General features: G+C 49.7%; 1 protein-coding gene across 1 annotated transcript in view; it reads right to left on the reverse strand.

Moving 5' to 3' along the window:
- Window positions 1-412: 412 nt before the first annotated feature.
- Window positions 413-21,447, reverse strand: part of ST8SIA2 (ST8 alpha-N-acetyl-neuraminide alpha-2,8-sialyltransferase 2) — a 31,103-nt gene continuing 10,068 nt past the window's right edge. The window contains exons 2-6 of the mRNA XM_086757181.1: window positions 16,682-16,744; window positions 14,939-15,067; window positions 14,153-14,410; window positions 11,826-12,119; window positions 413-2,939 (exon numbers count right to left, since the gene is read on the reverse strand). Coding sequence (XP_086613307.1) covers window positions 2,654-2,939; window positions 11,826-12,119; window positions 14,153-14,410; window positions 14,939-15,067; window positions 16,682-16,744 — 1,030 coding nt within the window. The 3' untranslated portion in view covers window positions 413-2,653. The remainder of the gene's footprint in view (window positions 2,940-11,825; window positions 12,120-14,152; window positions 14,411-14,938; window positions 15,068-16,681; window positions 16,745-21,447) is intronic.

Here is a 21,447-nt window from a genome sequence, read left to right on the forward strand (position 1 = left end):
AGCTGCAGTGTCTTACTCTTGGTTTAATGTATTTTTAAAACTGGGGTGAGCAGGACCCACCCTGGGAATAGAAACATCACCAGCAATTTCATCCCCCTGAATGCCTTGCCTGTACTTGGATCCAGAAGCTGCTTCAAGGGCACCAGAAAAACCCTTCTCCCACCCCTTTTCACCCTTGGCTCGCCCCATTGTCCTGCTATTAGGCTTAGCTCAACAAGACTCAGCTCAACAATCTCTGTAGATGCAATGAGGACATGCTGGTGGCTTCCCACGTCCCCTTGGCAGAGCACCACCACCCACCCCAGACAGGTCTCCCCATTTAATTGGCATGGAATTATGTGGTTTTTGCCCCACTTCTCACTCTTCTAGTCCATGAAAATAAATTAAAAAAAAATATTAAAACCCCTACACGTTTGTTTCATTTCTTGTATTTTTATTTAAAAAGAAGGTTTGCTAACAGCAATCAGCACCGTGGTCCAGACCTCTCAATACAGCAGCTGGCTTTAGCCATCCCTGCGGCTTCATCCCTAGTCCGTCTCTCCTCCGTGCCGGGGACAAACAGGGGAATTATCCGGCTTTAACAACCACTCCTGAATCACGGGAAGCTCCTTGGGATCGCAGGCTTCTTCCGTCTTGCGGTTGTACTCTCTGTCTCCTCCTGTCTCAGGAAACCCCAGCAGCTTAAGCTGAGGTGCACAGCCAGGTTTAGCTTTATTGTGCAATTAAACTCAAGTAAAAATAATTTTAAAAGTGCCAGGTTTTAAAAAATTACATAAAAGGAATCATTTTCTGGAGCTGGAAAGAAACATCCCCTCAGTGCCAGATCAGCCCACATTTATCCACTGTAATGTTGCTTATACCTTAATCTTAGGCATCTTCATCTGACACTAATTAGCAAGCTGGAGGCTCCTATGGTACAGTAGCATCTACATCCCAAAACATGAAAGTGAGCTCTTCCCTCTACCACTCGAAGCACTCAGTTTTTAAAGAGACAATGTCGAGTCTTTCAGCCCCAAACTGCACGCTTTTTAACTTAAAAAGCACAGCAGTAGGAGGAGGCACAAAGGTGATGGTACCCAGCCCCGAAAGCTTCGCAGCGCGTGTCCGAAGCTTGGCCGTGTCGTGGTATTTGCTCTCCCATGAATTAAACCCCAACTGTACTCACTGAACCCCGGACTCGCCTGCATTTTGGCACAGAGCGCTGATTAGGAGACAAGTAGAGAAGGCTACAGAAGCAGAAAATTAAACAGGCTAATCAGACCAATCTACTTGCTTCCCTGAAAAAACCCCAAACTTAGAGAAAAGCAAATGTGGTTATTAAAACGTCTTTATATTTTGGGTTCTCTCTGAAAAAAAAAAAAAGGGAAAAGATCATTTCTTTGATGTTCATCACTAGGCAAGCATCTCATCAAGATCCATCTGACAGTCTATTTAACCATCCAGAGCAAGAGCTAATCGGAGCTTGAAAGAAAGGACGGAGCGGGACTTCGGGAACACAGCGCTGTGTGCTGGCTCTTTGCAGAGAAAGTGAAAATAAATTATTTAGACTTGACAAAGTCCCTTGAAGTCCTGCAGTCTTTCTGCTTGGCTGGGTCTCAGGCCTATCACCAATATTTCAGCGGCTATTTTTGGAGGGGGAGAGAAGGCAGGCTGCTTAGCAGGTAGCATTTGGGAATGAAGAGCTAGATGTACTTGTGGTTTTCACGAGCCCTGACAGATGTTGAGTGTCTTCGACTGTGGCACAGTAAGACACTTAATACTAATGGTGTCACTTTGCAGCAGCAAACCTCCGTCCTGCCACGTTCCAGCGTCTTTGCTCCTTTCTAAATTGCTCCTTAGGAAAGGAAGAGAAAAATACAGGCTCAGCATCCTCCTCACCATCTGCCCGGCTCAAAGCCAATGCGCCCGTTCTCCGGAGGCCCTCACGTCTCCTCTCCGAGCAAATGTCACCGGGATCAGCTGAGCACAGCTCCCCACCATCTCCTGGAGACCAAGCTGCAGCCCAGGAGGCTTCTCCCTCATCTCTCCGAAGGCTGTGCTCAGCCTGGTGCTCCACATTTCGGACAGATCTGTGTGCAACTCTGCCGGGCACTGGTCCCTGCTGGGTCGGAGACGGGTCCTGCTTGGTGCCGTGGGCAGTCCCTCGGCTGTGAGAGCCGCCAACAAACCTTCCTTGCCCACCCCGCTCCCTACCCCTTCCCCTCCCCGCCACAAGCACGGGGCCAAGAACATGCCTTGCTGCAGAGCGCCAGCGCTGGCATCCTTGGCCAAACAAACTAACTACCAACCTCGGACCAGTCACAACAAACGGCTTAACGTTTACCCATCACCTAACATACCCTCAAAAACCAAGGCCACCTTCACACCTTCCGGGTGTAGGTTGAATGCCCTTCCGAGCCCAGCAAGCCCACGGCGAGGGGGGGGTCTTGCCCAGGCCAGTCACACCAGATGCTCCCGCACCTCTCCTGCCCCTTCCTTGGCGAACACCAAACAGTTATAATACTCAGGTCAATATATATAGGTACCACGTATATATATTTGTGTCGCTGTTCTGCGCATTAACAAAGACAACCAACCCCACCAGGCACCTCTCATCCTTTCTGCCCCCTCCCCTTCCTCCCGTAGCTGTGCAGGAACGTGGCCAGGGACCACCCTACGTGGCCCCGTCGCACTCCCCCACTGTCAGCTTCAAGGCTCCCTGCTGATGCAGCGTCTTTAAGGCTTTGAACTCCAAGGGCATGGTGTGCGGGCTGGCCTGCGAGGTGTAGCCGTACTTCAGGCTGTCGTAGTAGTGGTACTTGACCGGATTCTGGTTCTGGTCCAGGGGGAAGGGCCAGAAGCCATAGAGATAGATCTGGTTGCAGAATCGAGTGGCTAAGGTATACATGAGGAGGCCGGTGGTGGGTCGCTTGATGTGCACCTTGTTCGTCAGCCAGTACCTGCAAAGGGAGAGTAGAGGAAAGCGTGTTATTCCCCTCGCAACACCAAGCTTGCGTCTTGTGCATTTTCTCTCTCCAGTTTCTGACTGAGGTATATTGGTAATTCAAAGTGAGACATTTCTGACTAGCAGAAGAGTTCTCCATGCCAAGAAACAGCCTCTCTAGGGATCACTTCATGAATAAGCATCCTCCTGCTCTCTGTCTGGCGGTTACATCACACTTGTTGCTATGGCATTGAAGCATCTCATGCCTTGGCAATCCTTTATGAAAAACAAATTGCTTGCAACGGTGGCCTTCAGTACTTCAGCCTACAATTATCTTCCAATCAACCTAGGAGATCAATACCACAGACCAAACCATCCACATTTCAAGCAGACTCCAGCAACCCCTCGAAGCAGACACACACGCGCGCTGCTGATTTCCACTGAGGAATGAAGATTTTTTTACTCTGACAGTAAACACAACAAGGGCTGTAAAAATGTTTGTCTTGGAATAAAGGGTCACAAGGCTGAAAGAGCTACAACACACTGCTGTGTTCCCGTTACACCCAGCGATTGTTACTGTGATCCTGGACCAAAATGCATCACCGCTCTCTGCAACATCAGTCCATGAGATACACAATGCGGCGTAGTGCAATAAATAATATGCAATGTGGAGGTCAGCTGTGCCCGCTGCTGAAAGGTGCGTTAGTTTTTATGAGGGATAGCAAAAGGAACAGGGGAAGGAGGCACCCAGTAGTGATGCATGAGCAGAAACGGTATCAGCAGTTGTATTTTGGGCTGCCGATAAAAGTTATTGCAGCATCAATATCCTGTAAGGAGATGTTTCCAGCGCCCAGTGTTTATTGCACAGGCAACTTATCTGGTTTGCTCAGCAGAAAAACACTGTCAGAGGAGAAAAATCAGAAAGCAAAAGGTTTGGGGAGGTAGATGGCTCCCCCCGCATGCACTCCCTCCTCCTCCAGCACGTCTGATGCCGGCGCTGCACCACAGCAGGCAGGGATGGTGCGGGGAGCGCGTCCCGCCGTGTTGCAGCCTGTTTAACCCCTTGGATTATTTTTAATAGATATTTAAAAGGGCCTGAGTTCAGGTGACTGATCCCAGAGGTTTGGGATCCCGAGCCGGCTCCCGTTGTCGCACGCGGAGCCGCGGGAAGTATCTTGCTCCTCGTTTGCACTTTCCGCCGGGCTCCTGAGGGTCTGGCACTCAGATAGCGGGAACCTTTGGGAGAGATGAGCCTTAATCCTGCAAATTAGCTTTTCACGAAAACCATTAAAATTTAGCAACCAAGGCACAAAATGTACTTGCTTGTTCTCAGGCAGATAAGAGAAAAAATTGACTTTTGTGGTGAATCGAATTCTGGGAGCAGAGTGACCACCTTGGTGTGTGCAGGAAGGGCACGGCAGGGTTTCCTGGCCTCCGCACCTCAGGGGTGTCCAACCACCTGTAGCTTCACCAAAAGACAAGTACGGTGTTTTGGGGAGGTCCTCCTTTCCTGACTCAAAAAAGGAGCAAGAAACTGGAGGAAAACTGGTGAGAACCAGCATTTCAGAGGCACAGCATTGGCATTTTCTGGGCTTTCCTGGCCATGGGGTTGTGCTCCGGGGACACAGCAAAGCTCGCCGTGGTGCCAGGGCAATCTGCTTCCACCGGCAGCCATAAACCAGCCTCCTTGATGAGGTTTCGGGTAAGCACGTTAGAACCCTGGCACGCGGTGAAAAACAGGAGATTATCACAGCTGTTTAACACTGTGAATTAGGGGATCCTCACGCAGCAGGGAAACTACCTGGGAGGAACTGTCAAGCCACATTAACCAGCTGGCTTTGGGGGAAGACACCTGTCTGGGTTTGTCCTGCAGCTGCTTTAGCCTTAAAGCTCCCCTTTGATCCATCTACCAGCTGGAACACAGAAAGATACTCGTGACCTTACCTGTCCAAAATATTAACTTCAGGTTTTGCTGAAAGGCTGTAAAAACTCTTATCAACTTCCAACCACCCTGGCAGCACGACGAAGTGACACCCTTGCACATGGGTACAGGACATTCACGTGACCACCAGTGTTTCAAGCGCGTTAGTGACGACAAAACTGACCTGGGTCAGACACAGAGGTGCCCTACAGAAGCACGGCGTCCTCTGCGACCCCGCACGCACAAACAGCCGCACCAAGGCCAACAAGCGTGCCCAACCAGTGCCCAAAAGCAGCCCTACCAAAACCACCCCGGCACACGCAGCACTCAATAATATCGGGGTAGGGAATGATGACCATTCAGTTTCTTATAATAAAACTCAAAAACTTGGCTCTTTTATCTGTATTTCCCTCTACTGCAGGCATTGCGCTGCGAAAATGAGAAGGGTGACAAACCTCATTCCTACAGCATCATAAATTCTCGCTGCTGGCTGCGGCTGTGGGAGGGGGTGGTGGACTCCAGGCTGGCCCAGCCCATCCACACAGGTGACATACATAATATATAATGCCCAAACCACAACATAGGGCATGCCACAACACTTGCAATTCATTTCCTGGACTGTGAAGGTGGGAAATCCTCTGGCGAGGATGCTTTTTAATGACTGGTTTGTGATGGGAGTGTGGGAGCTATGCAGGAAGATCTCCCTCTTATCTCTCCCCCCACTGGCCAACTGAGACAGCGGCCACATTCCCGGTGCAGGAAAGAACAGCTGGGGATGGAAATAAAACCTAATTAATTCTGTAAATCCAAATGAGGTTGTCTGGGTGCGCATGGGATGCTGTGTCAACAGCGCACCTTTAATATGTGAGGTCCGGGATTTTAATTAGGAGGAAAGATAATCTTGAAGCAGGCACTAATTATTTTTCAAATTGGCTACACCAATCACCATAACTATTAACTGCAACATTTTATGGAAAGAGACAGCAATTAGAAGAGAAGAGCAAAGAGCAGTCTTGAAATCCAATACCTCCTTTCTCAGAGCCATTCTCACAGCGTGGACCTCCTTCAAAAGCTGGTGCTGTGTTGTTTCTGTAAATAAACCCTCAGGGGTGGAAGCAGCTACAGAGACAAGCTGGTGCCTGAGCGGGATGCAGCTATGAACAGGAACTGTGATGCTGTCAGGCAAAAATTGTCCAAGACAGCTCTTGTTTGGGATCGTGATGGTGACAGATGGAAAATGCCATCAGATCTTCAAGGCCATCCTTTGTAAGGAGGCAGCCTACACATGAGCCCTAGCACCCATCTGAACTAATACTTGATGGCAGCAAAGGACAGAGGCTTCAAGAAGAGCAGCTCAGAGAGGCTCCTCGTAGCTGGTAGGTGGTTCTGGTTGCTCCTCAGCAACATAAATTTTCAAAAAGGTTTCCAAGATACTTCGGAAGTCTCCTAAGCAGGACTGCATAGCACTGCTGCCGGCTGCCTGATTGTGTGACTCCAGCGAGGGGGATGTACTGCAGCCACGGGGGAAGCGACCGCTGTGTTTGGACCTTAACGCCCAGTGGGAATGCTTCAGGAAACGAAATGCTCCAAGACTGCCCCTGGGAAGCCGCAGCTCCCACCCGAGCCAGGAAGGGTGGCAGCCTCCACATGGCAGATCTGGAGCATACATCCCACCGTGCTGACAGCACTCATCCTCCCCCTGCATCACAGAGCTCAGGGAGCACAACCTGGCTTCTGGCTTTGATTTGGGCTGAAAGGGGGTAAGGTCCTGCTCTGTGCTTACCCATTACCTCCTGATATGTCTGAGGAGACACTAAAGTAACCTGTGCCCTCCAGGTAAGGGTTAACCTGCAGAATAAAAGGAACAGAAAAATCCATTGCCCTGATGAAATGAATAAAAAAAACTCAGGTCAATGAAGAAATCAAGTTTCATCAGCATCAGCTGCATTATTTAGTGATACAAATCAGAATAGCTGAAATAATGTAATTTCAGACCCTTTTAAAACAGCTTATTTATAAGAGAGTGTGACACAAACACAAGCTGTTGTGGCGGTGCTAGTCCTTAACTGTCTGCAGCGTATTGTCAGTCTGCCACACACATCCCGCTCCCATTAATACTCATGAAAAACCAGGTACAGATAATCAGAGCCAGCGCCCCAACAGCGCTCCGCACTCGTGCTGGTGCAGGCGCGGGCAGGACCCGCTGGTGCAGGGGTAGCATGGCTGCTGGGTGGATGGAGATGACGTGCCGGAGCCCAGGGAGCAACCGCTGTCCCCCAGACAGCTTCTCCCAGCCCTTTTCTGTCCATGTCTCCTCTGTCACTTCCACCAAAAGAGTTGAGAGCCATGTACAGTGACGAGATCTGTGGCGGACGGGTAGGAACGGGCAGGTCCCCATCCCGATTCATGCTAACGCTGTCTCCAAAAGCTGGATCTGGAGTCAGAGTTGGGCTTTATCCCCACGCTGGGCAAAGCCCAAACACCAAATCAAGCCTCTATATCCAGACTGGATCTGTACTGGGTGGCTTGGGTCTAGTTCTGGTGATTTGACACAAGCAAATAAATGCTGAGTCATGGATGGATAAATAACTGTTTTCTCCTCCAGGTCTTGAGCTTCGCACCGATGCACATAGTAGTCAACACCCACAAGTTAAAGCATTTCCAAACAGACAGAAGAGGAGCAAAGTAACTGGGAAGAGGATTACCCTATTACTTTCCCCCTTCCTTCCTATGCCACTCTCCTTTTGACAAAGAAAAGACTAAATCTTTCCAATTAACCAGAACAAATGAACTGTCTTGGGGTCCCAGTGCAGACACACAACAGCTTGGGTACAATGCGCCTCAAGTGCAGAAGGGGTGAGAATAATTGCTCACGCAAGGGTTTATTTGTGGGATACCCACTGATCTAATCCACATGTGGCCTTATGGGGTGTTTGTAAGCCCCCACGTCACGCAAGGGTGAGGAGGGATCAGGGGAGTGTTTCCACCATGGCTCATGGATGGGAAAGGCAGCGTCTGAGCAGCATTGCCCTGAAAAGATCCGCAAAAGCTTAGATGTTTGGGTGTGAGGACTCAGAGTGACATCTGAAGCAAAGATGAATCCACCTTATGCCCCTCCAGGTTGCTCTTCTGAGGACATGTGGCAGAGCTGCACTACGCAAGCTATGGACCCTGACCAAGGCGATTGCTGTCATGAAGAGCACATGCGAACTGTCACGGCTATTTGGATGTAAAACCTAATGGGAGATCTAGCCAAGGAGCTGGAAGATCTATTGTTTGGTTGTTTTTTTTTTTTTTTCAAGAAGCTCTTAACAAAATCTTATGGGATTATAACTGGTTACTGCCAAGAGACCCTGGCGATGGATACAGTGAGAAATGCTGGACTACATTAGACAAGGCAAACTGAAATGTGTCCATGAATTCTCATCAAGGAGTGATAGTCAAACCTCAAGACACAATTATTTTCCCTTGCTTCCTGCATCTCATGTTATTTTTCTGGCAACAGCTGCTTGGCAATAGGGATTACAAGGCTTTTTTAAGACACTAACAAACAACTTACTTATAAGGGGCTTGCTTGCTTCCCAGCCAGGAGACGAGCACTGCACTTGCCAGATGAATTGCTCAGGAGACGTTTTATAGAATTGCTCCAAAGTGAGTCACGCACCCCCTGAAACGCATGGCACCGTCCCCGTCCCCATGAGTTGGCTCCCTGCCGTGGCACAGCGTTCCTCCTCAGCCTTAGGTAGTGACTTGGCTTCCTTCTGAGCTCCTCCATCCAAGTGCTGATGGCTCTGTCCCCTCCTGGTGTGAAGATGGTGAGGGTAACCGTGTAAGAAGACCTCCCCTCTGTCCTGTTGCACAGATTATCCAGAATCCTGAACACAAAAAGCTATCGGAAAACCTTTAGAGCACCCTCACAGCTAGGAAGGTGATGTCTCAAATGATGCTGTTAAGGACAACAAAACCAAGTGTTTTTTACTTATCTCAGCAATGCACACTCTACAAATGCCCCAAATGCACTGAAAATTATAGGAAAAAAAGTGCTCAATTGCCACTGAAATGCATTCTGGTCTAGGGGAAAGCAGAGCAGGACAATAAATGCGATGGTTCAAGGAGGAGTCAAGAACTCACAAATCTATTTCACTGGTAGCGAAGGAAGAAGAGAAAAGGCAAAGCTTTTGTAGACAAATTGAAGTTGGCTGAGATGCTAGCCTTTGTAGAAAGTGCTATTCCTTGAAAAAAAAAAAAAAGTATAAATGAGTGTCTTGGCTGAAAGACTTCCCCCATTTCTTTGTGATTTCCCAATCAACTTAGGACAGATTATAAAGGGTAGCTTTATCCAGCAAAGGAGAAGATGGGACATCTCTGCAACTGCACCCCACTGCAGCACAGAGGGATGCTCTGTGGGGCTCTGTGGGTTATCTGTTCTCCGGTGATGCTACATGCCACAAAATGTATTCATTTCACAAATCTCAGATCTGTCAAAGAAAAGTGTAATGCTACAAACTGGCATGTTCTGCAGAGAGAGACGGAGAGACAGAGGAGGTTGTTGGAGACCACATCCCTCTAACAGCAAGGAGCTCATAAGCAAAAATAAAGGATGATCGTAGGAATCGGACAGTATCACAGAAAATGAATAAGTAAACTCCTAGTGATTCTGGTCAGTTTGACCTGAGGAAAGACTCCTCCTTTATCCCAAACTACATCGTATCAATTACCCTGAACAGATGGTCAAGATGACTCTATAGGTACCTGAGAAACTTCATATAGCACCAAGAGCATCAGCAGACCCCTCAGCTGTGGACAGATCACTCAGTCCTGCCTGAATCACTCTTAAATCCATCCCAGTCCAAACCTGAGGAGGCAGCGCCAAGGAAAGGGTTAATATTGACTCCATCCTTCCCCCAGCACAAGCACAGCCCTTTGCCCCCCAGCCCTGGGTGGTCTCTCTCCCAGCACCGCTCCTTGGCCGGGCCACAACACCCTAGGTAGGTGTTGAAGTGCTCCCATCAGTTTTGGCTTTCTGAGGGGGCTGCAGTTTAAATGATATTAATTGTTATTTAGTAGGCATCCTTGTTTTCCTGCCGATAAGTGTGAGAGCAGAAGGAGAGGTCAAGCAGCAGCTCCCTCAGCTTAGAGGGCAACCCCTGACAAGGATTAGTGCTGGCTCCTGCGGTTATGATTGAATTAGCGCTGCCTCGGTGCAGCCGTGACCCACCCTTCCCTACTGTCCCACAGCTCCGTGACCAGCCCAAAGGATCAGATCAATGGCTTGGCTGTAGCTCAGACTGGGTACTTCGAGCCTGGCATCAGCATCAGCCAACGTCCGACCACATGCTTGTACCCAGTCCATCCCAGATGCCCACCAACACCGACTACTTCACTCGCTTGTTGGTGTGACTGGTCGCATCCCTCTAAGCCCCAGTAGGTTTTCAGAAGCCCAAACCTGTGTTCCTTGCATGAGACCCTATTAAAACCCATGAGGACACCAACACCTGCAAAAGGAAGCATCACTCCCATGCACCGAGAGACAGTGCTGAACCCTTCGGCTTGTCCCAAAATCCCTGTGTCCCCTCCAGCCAGGCAGGACCCGCCAGCCAGCGGTGGTGGATCCAGCACTACTCTGTGGGAGATGCACGGGGACAATCAGAGTGCCACCCAGCCCAGCTGGACCGCAGGGCTGCAGCACAGGAGGGCCAGGAAGGTGCCATGAGTTGGAAGACAATCTCAGCAGCAGAGCTTACGGAGGCATCCTTCTCTTCTCCTGCAGGACAGCGATACCCAGTCGTTGCCAATCTCTCTGCAAAGCTTCCTACGGGAAGTTTCTGGCAACAGGAATGGTTGCCAGCACAGGATTAGCAGCCTGTTGATTTAAAGGGCTTATTACAGGAGCTTAATTCTATTTTGACAGATGAAAGTAAGTCAATTACAGCTAGAAATAGCTCAGAATTTGGGTTGTGGGTTTTTTTTTTCCTTTCCCCCGCTCTCTTTCTGTGAGTTGTGGTATTGTTTCCTTCCCTTTCCTTCCCTCCAAGCCAGCTTTTTCTGTAAGATGCCTCTCTGGCCCAGGGAAGCCTCAAACACAGGCGCTTTGGGCAGAGGTAACACCCAGCATGGACCAACCAACCAGAGATGACGACTACTGCCACCAAGCCATCTCCAGCATAAGCCATTGCCTGCCTAGACTCCCTAAATGTCTAATGAATCATGACTCCCCAGAGAAATAAAGCAAGAAAGCAAGAGCTCACCCCATCCCCAACCTATTTACATGGAAGTCTCACCCCTGGAGCTCTCTTTCTTTTATAACCTCTCCATCCCCACCACATCTGTGTCTCCCACACACCTGAAGTTGCAACAAGGGAGCTAAGAGACCCTTTCCTTCCCTCCCAATAAATCCATTCACCACCACCCTGCCCTGTTTATCTGACCAGCAGGACCAGATCACATCAGTTCCTTCCTTGGGCTGGTCATTTGAGATGAGCAGTGCAACTAGTATCGTTACAGGAGCATCCAGGCTACTCATGAACAGCCTTGGCCCTCTGCCACCACCGAGCCTGTCCAGGCTGCCATGAGCTCCCTGACCTGAGGAGTTGTGTGAGATTTGCACGTCACTCAAGCAGAAGGTGACAAACTTTGTCACTAGCTCAGCAAATCACATTTCTCCAAGGAGAGCCCTAACTGTAGGTTGGGGAGTTATGAGGGTGACACCCAGGCTTGCAGCCAGCAAAGTGCTGGAGGACTTAGCGCTCAGGGTATTGCATGGCTAAAAGACCCCACACTCAAAGAGCAGAGCAGGGAGCCCCTGCTTGCGAGGTGGTCTCCAGTTCTCATCTAGGGACAGCTACCACCCGTGGAGCCCTCCTCACAGTCTGCAGAAAGAAACATCTTGGGCTGTTTTCCTCCAGCACAAACCCATTGATCGCTCTCCAGCTGAGGAACCTCATGAAATCCCGGCTCCGAACACACCAGAAACGCGCTCACCCTCGGACAGCATGCAGCAGGCGCAGCGAGGGGTAGGCAGTCCTGACATTGATGTGATGCTTCAGGATGAGCTCGTTCACCCACTCCACTCGCTCCTTGCCCCCTTTGGCCATGAACGCCGGGATCCAGAGGATGCTGCCGTTGAGGCTGTGGAGGCGTTGGAGCAGCTTCTCCCTCCAAGTCTCATTCACCAGGTCCTCGAAGGCCCGTTGGATGACCGAGGGGTTCATAGTCACCAGGTCCGTCTTCATGCCCACGTCCTGCGAGTACTCTTGCACAGGGGCCAGATTGCACCTGCAAAGGGAAACGCCAAACAGTGTGAGAGATGGCAGCGTCAAACACAAGACGTGTTCGGTGCCAAAAGCCGGGGCTGGCAACAGATGTGCCCTCCTTTTGGGAGGAGGAGGGAGAATGAGTCTCTGCAATAAATTCGAGAGGCTCTGACCTGGTAACGATGAGCCGTCTTAATATCACGTCATCATGCCTCAAGATCCTGGCATGCGTGCATGTATTCCTCCAGGGCCATGCTAATAGCAGACATAACTTTGGTGTCTGGTGGGTGGGTTTGTACAGATCCATTTCTCTTCTGGTGTGGTTCAAAAATAACACATAGCAACAAACCTCCCGTCTCTGCTGCCACGGCAGATTTGAAATGAAACGGCCTTTCCCACACAAGAAAAGCGCTCGCCTCTTAATTCTAGCCCTGCTGGGGTAATATTGTCCCTTTTCTCCTCCTGGGGAGGCTCTGCTAACAGCAGACCCGGTGGCACCAGCAGCAATAATGACACGAGCGGGAGGTGGATGCCAGGATGTGGTCTACACAGAGTCTTGATGTCTGGAGGCTGTGACCTTCAAAAACCCATCTCTCTCTGTATTAACTGTATTAACCAGTATTAACTGGTGCTTGCTCTTGGCTGGGCATGTGGATACGGGCACACGTGCTCCCCCGGGAGCTCCCATGCCACCAGCTCCTGTGTCACGCCAGGGATGAGGGCTGAGGGGCTCTGGGATAACCTGCCAAGGAATCACCCTCGTCATACGGTGGTTTCCTTGAGGGTACTGGTAAATGGCACCAGGGACCAGCTGATGGGGGGATGCAGAGATGCTCCCCCAGCGCGGCGAAAACCAGAGGGTACCTGTGTGTTCACACAGGGTGTGCTCTCCTGGGGTGTTTTACAGTGAAGTTACAGTATTTAACGAGCAGGAATGGCATCCTAACCATCTGCCTCAATAATCAGCCATTACTGCTGTTTTCCCTGCCTTACAGATGGGGAAGCTAAGGGAACGGTGTAAAGAAAATCCAGTTACTGGCACACAAGGCCCTTCTGATCCACTCATTGCAGGAGTAAAATCGCTGAAAACAAACATTGGATCTGAAGAGCAAAGCTGTATCCTGGACAGAGAGCCCATCGCCGGTCACTGCCAACCGCACTGAGAAGAGTGCCTGGACGAGCAAACCCTCCTCAGGAAGATGCAGGTTGAAGTGCTGGCTCAGACAACCTGCGGTGGGAGGAGCACGTCCACGCCAGACCTGCGCTAACACAGAATGCTGGGGAGAAGCCGCTCAAAATCCCAATCCTTACACCCAGAAAAGCTTTTCTCTTGCAACTTTGCTGCCTGACACAGCAGGCAGAACCGCCTAAACTTCGCCAGAACTGCAATAAGCAGTTTTCCCCTTTGCTCGCTCTGGTTACACCTAAGGATGCCGATGATAACGCCCCGTCGCCCGCGGACAGGAGGGAGCTGCTAGCAGCCAGGCAGGCTGGAGCGGGGGGCAGAGGTGACATTTTCCTCGCTCCCACGTCATGCCGGGGACCGCCTCTGTGAGCCGCTGATGGATTGGGCTGTCTTCATAATAGACTCACCAGAAAGCAAACGTCTGCACACAGATAAATCATCAGTGGGCTCCTACAGCCCCTCAGCTAACAGATGTACACGGGTGCTGGGGATGAGAGGGCAGGCACGCTCCTCCTCTCCACGTCAAGCATCTTCTGTAGCGCACTTGGTGTGTGTCCCAGTGGGGGTCAGCATCTGCCGCCGCAGGTCCATGGGGCAGAGCATCTGCAGGGACATTGGCGCTGGGGCTGGAGCGGTAATGGGGAGCATCAGAAAAGACATGCACAAGTGTTTGTAAGGACACTGAGAGAGCGCTTGGTGGCTGGTGGAAGAGTTTGCAGCAGGACATTCGCACCGGTGAGCTCCCCGCACACACGCGGGGCTGCAAGGCTGCGCTGCACCACGTGCAGCCAGACTCCAGTCCCTTTCCGCTGCTCTGAAAGCCCCGGACACCCCCCATTCCCACTGTGCGGCAGGGCGCAGGTCCCTACCTTATCACGAAGCTGTGGGCGTCGATCTCGGGGCCACAGCCGCTGCTGAGCAGGACCCCCGAGTTGCCCACGATGGCGCAGGTGGGGAACTGCTTGCCCTTGAGGGGCGAGGTGCGGGGCAGCAGCGCGTACAGGTTCTGCGAGACGTTCATGGTGCTGTCCCTGTCAAAGACGTAGTGGATGATGTCCCCCGGCTTCAGCGTCCCCTTCAGCACCGAAATGTCCTTCTCTGCATCCAGGAATTTCAAGATCTGTTTCCTGAGGACCAGGAAGAAAACAGCCCCATCAGGTGAGGTACAGAGATAACGTGGGTCACACATAAGAAGAACTCTTGCCTCCTGCCTGCCCTCGCTCCATGGCCAGTCCAAGCTCTCCAGGAACATCTTACAAAAGGATTTCTCCATCTTAACACTTGCTCCTTCTCCACCCGTCCCTTCTCAGGGCAGGCTAGCATGGCCAGCCCACCATTAGTGGGAGATACCTGTATTTACCCTGGGTGGACGGTCTCCATCCCCCCTCCACAACCCATCCCCAGCGCCCACTAATCCCACTTGGCCCGAAAAATCGGGGCTCAAGTGCTCCTCGTTTCGTCGGTCGTCGCAAGGCCAGCTGGTTCAGCCGGGAATTCATTTCCAAGCGATCGCTTACAGATATGAAGCCTAGCTCAGCAGGAGATAAGCCTTTTATTTCTTCCTCGACTTCTTTAGATGATATACAGAGGCAATTTGCCAGCTTGCACTGGAGAGGACCAAATCTGTCTCTTGTCCTATAGGTAATTACCAGTACCTGATCTTCAAAGACAGCGTCTGGTTGTGTCTCCATTTGGATGAGGCTGGTTTAATGTTGTGCTTAATGCTTTCATTACTTCTGTCAACAACAGCTGGAGACGAAGAGTCATTTATTACTACTTCAGGTCTAGAGAAAAGGAAGACAGGGAGAGGGAGAGAGACAGGAGCCGTTAGCATCCCAATGGCACTTCTAATCACTGTCTGACTCTGGCTGTTGGAACTCAAACTTCATCAGAAAAGCAAAATTGTAGTTATTAGCTAAACAAGAACTGAAAGCCTGTTTGTATTCTGCTACAGTCAAGCAGACACAAATCCTTAAATACCTGCTTGCTTACACGAACACAGACTTACAGCCAGGCACAGCTCGACAGAAAACACAGCCCTACGCATCTCGCCGTAGAAAGGCATGCACACAGAAACACAAGCAGGCTCTACGAAGACAGGCTGGCAGATGCACACTCACAAGACAAGACACTCCAGAACCCAGGGAAGCCCCCAGAATTCACCCAGACATTTCCCCGCTGCCTTGGGGTCGCACAGGAGCACCCCAAAGTGGGTTAAAATCCTCCAGAGCTGGGCATCCTTCTCCTCACTCAAAGGAGAAATCAATTTAGCTGGGATGCTGGGTGCTGCTGGTGAGATGGGTCTACGAGCATCCCATACGGAACAGGGGGAAGCTGGCTCACTGGTAACTTTTCCCTCCGTTAGAAGAGTGCACGAGGATTTCAGCATCCGTATCCCCTGCCCCAAGACCCAGAAATGAGCAGGGGGACAGGCAACAGCCGGATGCTGCGGTTTGGAGGTGATCACTGGGAGACCCCAGCTTTTAACCCCTGCTCATCAGCAAATCAGCCCCAGCACTCCATTGCCATTTACATCAAATGGCTTGAATTAAGGGAGCCTCTGAATATTTGATTCCAGCCAGCCGCCCTCCAAAGAGAATATCCAAGCATCTCATCAAGAAGCTGCGTGTGTGCCTGCAACCCCGAAAAAACCTTCACACTTCAGAGCGCTCTGAAAAATACACAGGCAAAACACTCGCTGCCAGCTAAAGGGGATTTCCCTCTCTGGTGCAAAAGGCTTTTTCCAGCTAGAAAATGGTTTGTAAATAAATACATTTATAAAAAGCATGTAAAGCCCAAAGAGGGAGAACAGAGAGAGAGATGGGGCAGAGCTGGTGGACCAGGCTCATGGACAATGTCATGATGACATCACCCCAGAATGACATCACCTTTCCTTTCTTGCGTGGTGTCACTAAGCTTTGCCACAGCATCACTTGGTAATGCTGGGCTGACATGAAATTATCATTAAAATAAGACAGAGAGACACTGAATGAAGCTGCGATGCCACGAAATGACTCTGCGATGGAGCGACGTTACTGAAGTGCGTTACGATAAAACGGAATGAAGTTCTGATGTCAAAGAGGGTGATTGCTCTTCTAATAGCACGTAGTAAAACGACGAAAATGGCAACTCTATCACTGACTTATTTTCACAATAAGTAACTCTCTCTTTCTCATTCTCTCAATCACCACAACTTGCAGATCCTTGGTTATTTGCAAATGATTATTGCGCTGAGCTGGAGGAAGGAGGGGGAGAAACGATTAAGAAAATGCAAAGCAGAAGTGAAAAGAAACAGATACATTTGCTAAATAAGAACAGCACTATCCAGCAAAGAGGAGAAGCAGATTAATAGCTGCCTTACAGCAAAAACAAATGAACACAAAATCTAATTTACAAACCTATTAGATTTGCTATGTAAGCTGTTCACAGCTGATCTGATTGTACCTCTGCCTCCAGAACTCCTGCAAGACAAAGGAAATGCATTATTTATAAACCCAGCTCCTCTTCGCCAAGCATTGTTCAACAGTCAAGAGATCCTGCTCTGAAGGGGCCCGAATGGAGACACGGCTACACTGTTCGCATCCCACCCCATCCAGAAGGGAGATGTCCCGATGCCTGTGAAGGGTTTTTCACATCCATCGTCATCCCTGCCCTACTGCGACCGTAAAATCATTCCGCTAAAAAAGCTCCTAACGAACCCAATTAATAATACCTGCGCGATCTAACCAGCCATCAAAGACATCTGGTCTCCATCATTAAAGCAGCATGCAGACTACAAGTTGCATTAAATACATTTCTACACTTTTTTTTTTTACAAGTCAGGTGTTAGCAGTGCATAGAGAAGGTCTCCTCTATCTCCAGATTGCCAAGGGACTTCCCCTGTCCTTCTCAGGTGGGGACTGAGCTGAATGACCTGGACAGGATTCCCACCACTGTCTTCATCTTGGGCTTTCAGTTGAGACCACCCAACATCTCTATTTCATCCAGACCAAGCCACTAGCCTCCTAGGTGATTTGTGGAGACCTTATCCTCACAGTGTGCCTCTCCCAGCTCACAGGCCAGATCTGGGGCCCTGTTCCAGCCCCTTCCGATCCCTGAAGCCCCTTGTCCAAGACCTGTGGTAACAGAGAACCCAAGTCTCCAGCCTCAGGAGCTAGACTGACGCTATAAATGAAGAATAGGTGGGACCAAGCCCCTCCAGAAACCAATGCCCACGCACATGACCTGTCAATCCTCAGTTAAAAATAAATACATACAAGTGTTGATCTGCATCTAGTTGGCTGCAGAGCCCCTCCTTGCTTCAGCCTGCTATTTTCAAAGGGGTCACAAAGAACCAGTTGCTCACTTTGTGATGCTCCATGGGAGCTGGGCTCCAAGTCAGACAGATTTTAACTGCCACGTGCTCATTGCTCTGTTTTATTGTTTCCATTGCACAGATGTCCAAATGAACATGCTCATAAAGAGAACCAAATTATCTTCCAGCAGAAATATTGCTACCTGGAAATATACACCTTAATGAAAACGTATCTCAGGAGTGTGTATTTCTGCCAGTCCTGGAAAATTCCAACTGCATTAGACACAAATGAAAAGGCAATAGAGCGTGTGAACGTTTGGTGCCGTCAAAAAAGATTTTCAGACTTGCACGACGCTATGTAATTCCCTTCGTTAGGCTAAGCGCAGCCCTCAGCATGGCGTAACATCGAACCTTCGGAAACGCCGTGATGGTTGTCCCTTTCCTCCTGCTGGAGACCATCTATGGCCAAGTCGGAGCAATTCGTGCTCTGACATGCTCCTCTTTCCTTTGACAAACCTGAGAGTTGGTGAGCTGCTGCATTTTTTTGGTGCGTCAAGGGAACAGCAGGACTAGCTTATTCCTAGAGCCCACTAACATTTAACGAGCCTCCGCTTTAACGGGGTTCACTGCGGGTGTGGGAGCAGACTGGATTAGCGTGCAAACCACGTATCGCTTCAGAGATGCCTCCTCTGAAGGAGCCTTCCAAATGGGATTCACACTCCTTCACACTTGCTGTAAAACAGACAGGGACTGGATTAAGGGCTTAGAAAAAGAAATGCTGCTCCCTGAATAACCACTGGTTCACAATCTCTGCGAAGAAAAGAAACCAACCAAACAAACCAGAAATTATGAAGTGGAGAAGACCTGTTAGCTCCCACCTCATCCATGTTTTGCATCTACAGCAGGGCTGATGGGAAGCATCACAACACATTATTCAAAACCGTTTATCCAATCTAGCTTTACACGCCCCCAGTGACAGGTCTGTGCATGTCTTCTCCTGAAACTGAGGCAGGCATTGGGGCTGGAGGTGCTGGACGCGAGGAAGACAAGTTGAGAGCACATCTCCCAGCTCGCTGTGTGCAGAGGTTGTGGGGAAGGAGATTGGCTGCCCAGATCCCTTGCTGAGCAGCCCCTCAAGGGTTGTTTCAGGGGTCACTCTTTCTCCTGCACACACTGTGAAAAGCAAAACTTCTCAAAATATTGTAATGCAAACAGAGCACAGAGTATTCTGCTGTCACATACGAGCAGCATCTGGCCCAGCAGCATCCAGGATGCTCTTGGTGGACACCTGAGATGCTGGCAGAGACACTGCTCCCCATACCAGGCTTGGTTTATCTCTCCAACCCATGGAGATCTCCTGAAGCTGGGATATGATATGTGGCTGAAAGTCTCAGCTGGGTTAGAGAATCCCAAAATGGTCCTGAGGCTACAGAACCATCAGCCTTTCGGCCCTTTGTGTCCTACACTGCAACTTCTGGACACCTTCCCTACAACCTCCTGTTGTACAGTCGAAGACAACGTGTGTGGTGAATACAATGCCATGGGGCGCGCTGCCCTGTCCAGCCAACCTGCTCAGCCCAGTCCACCTGGGCGGGCAAACCAGCCACTCAAAACACCCCAAGTTCAGCCAAGTGTGGCATTTTCCGAGGTCTGCCGTACCTCATTACCAACACCGGCAAGCCAATATCGCGGTACTGCCGCGCCTCCACCACCTGGGAAGAGGAAAACATTAAGAAATGGAAGGCACTAATTAAGAGAAACATGTTAAAAAAAAAAAAAAAAAAGTCAGCCCATTTTATTATACCTTGCTGACCTGGAGTTTCAAATCTCTTGGCTTCAAAAGACGAAGACCAACCTCGATTAAAATTGCACAGATAGGCATTGATTTTGAAAAGCTTTCTAGTGTTACACTGTGTTGAGATTGAATTGCCTTATTAATCTAGTTGTTATCAGTTTGATTGTATAGCCAGCTCCACAAAGTACCAACCTGCTTCCTAATCCTATTATTTACAAAACGCTCTTCTTTTTACTTCTGTTGGGATGTTTTCCAGCGATAACTCGCAGCTGTACGTGCTAATGCCATAATGCCGTATTACTGGCTTATGCCATCCTTTCTCATTTTTTGCTCTGAGATTTTCAAGCTGAATTTTTTGACTATCTAAGATATTATATAGGTCACAGCATTCTGTGCTCAGATGTAAAGTGACACTGATTCATATATCAGCGGATAAGAAAGAAAAATTGTCTTATGGTTCAGGTCCAAATTTTCTTGGATGAATAATTTCTGACAAATCAGGTATGCGAAGACTTTTCTGTTCACCCACTATGAACGGGCTGTTTAGGGTTTTTGCCTCCCTTTCCATCATTACCCGCTTCTTAAATGATTCTCTTAATTGTTGCTAGGTACGGTGCGGTCTTGCTTCCAGCAATTTCGATACGTGAAATCAAAGCTGCTTTGACTGAACAAGTAGGTCACACAGCCTCTTTGGGTGAGCGGATCTCTAAGAGCAGGCTTTACGCATCCGTATTCTCAGGCTTAGGAATTCAAAAATGTGTTTTCCATGGATATTTTACGATGCGCACCTCCAAGTCCTGCTTCCCCCCAGCATCTGTGGCAGACAATACACATGGGAAGCGGGCACGAGAAGCATGAACTGGCCAGAAATTTCAGCCATACCCCATCACCCATTGAGGCATGCCTGTGGAGCCCATTCCTGGTGGAACAAAACCTCTGCCTCTTCCTGACCTTGGGCAACCCAAGTTCTCCTCTTCTCCTTCCTCCACATAAAAGAGAGATAATAACACCTCCGTAACCCCTTGGGAGATTGCTACACAGAATTTATTAATCTGAATTCCTCAGAGAGTTCAGAATGCCACAATTTTTATCCGAGGAGTTCAAATGATTAACATTTACTAATTAAGTTTTCACAGCTCGCTTTTGTGTTAGGCACATTTTATGATGCTGGGACAGTGGAGGTGAAGTGGCTTGGCCCGTAACACCAAAAATGACAGTCCCACAAGCCAGGACAGGAACAGGCACTATGGGCTTTCAGCAGACTTGTCCTCTCAAAAATACTGCTGTTCACTTGCTGAGAGCAAGTATGGTTCTTGCTGGGTGGGAGGACAGGAGACGTCAACAGAGGAATCGATCTGAAAAGGTGTCACTGGCCTGAAAAGCCCATGCAGCCATTGGTCTCCTGAAATAGCTGCAGGCTGTATCCATCAGGCAGTCTACATCTATTAAAAAAAATATCACAGCTATATTTGCTTTGCTTTTTAAGGGTTGCTCTGATGTTGTCCTCAAGATCAGAATGCTATTTTCTATCTGAAGAGCACACAAGTGTGATACCAGGTCTGGTCAAGGACCACCCTCCCAAAATCACTGCCCTCCCAACTCACTGGCAGCGGGGTGGGGAGGGGATGCAGAGAAGGATGCTCGCAGCCCCTGTGCAAGATGCTGCTTTGTGGCCAGATGGACCCAGCCACTGTAACTAAGAGTCTTGGGGAAAGGGAGATGCTGCTCAGCCACTGAAAATGAAATACAAACACATGGATGACCCTCCTTCTCCCAAACTCGATGCAGATTTTGCTCCTGCTGATGCTTACAGTGATATACAGCCCTGTGTGCATCCACAGGCGTGAGCCAGACCTTGCAACGTCAGGGACGAGCTGGCACCCGCATGTCGCCTCGTTAGAGACAGACTTGGATGCACCGACTGCCCTGCGAAGCGAGGGAATTAATTTTGCTGACTAAGAGCAGGGCAGTCATCCAGCTAAGCCATGTGCTCCCCAAGTCCTCAAAGATGAGGCAAGATTCGCTCCGGCCAGTGCTGTGAAATGTGGATTGGAGTACGGATTGCGACCCCCTCT

Source organism: Chlamydotis macqueenii, chromosome 12 (assembly GCF_036417535.1).
Source record: "Chlamydotis macqueenii isolate bChlMac1 chromosome 12, bChlMac1.mat, whole genome shotgun sequence".
Taxonomy (NCBI): Eukaryota; Metazoa; Chordata; class Aves; order Otidiformes; family Otididae; genus Chlamydotis; species Chlamydotis macqueenii.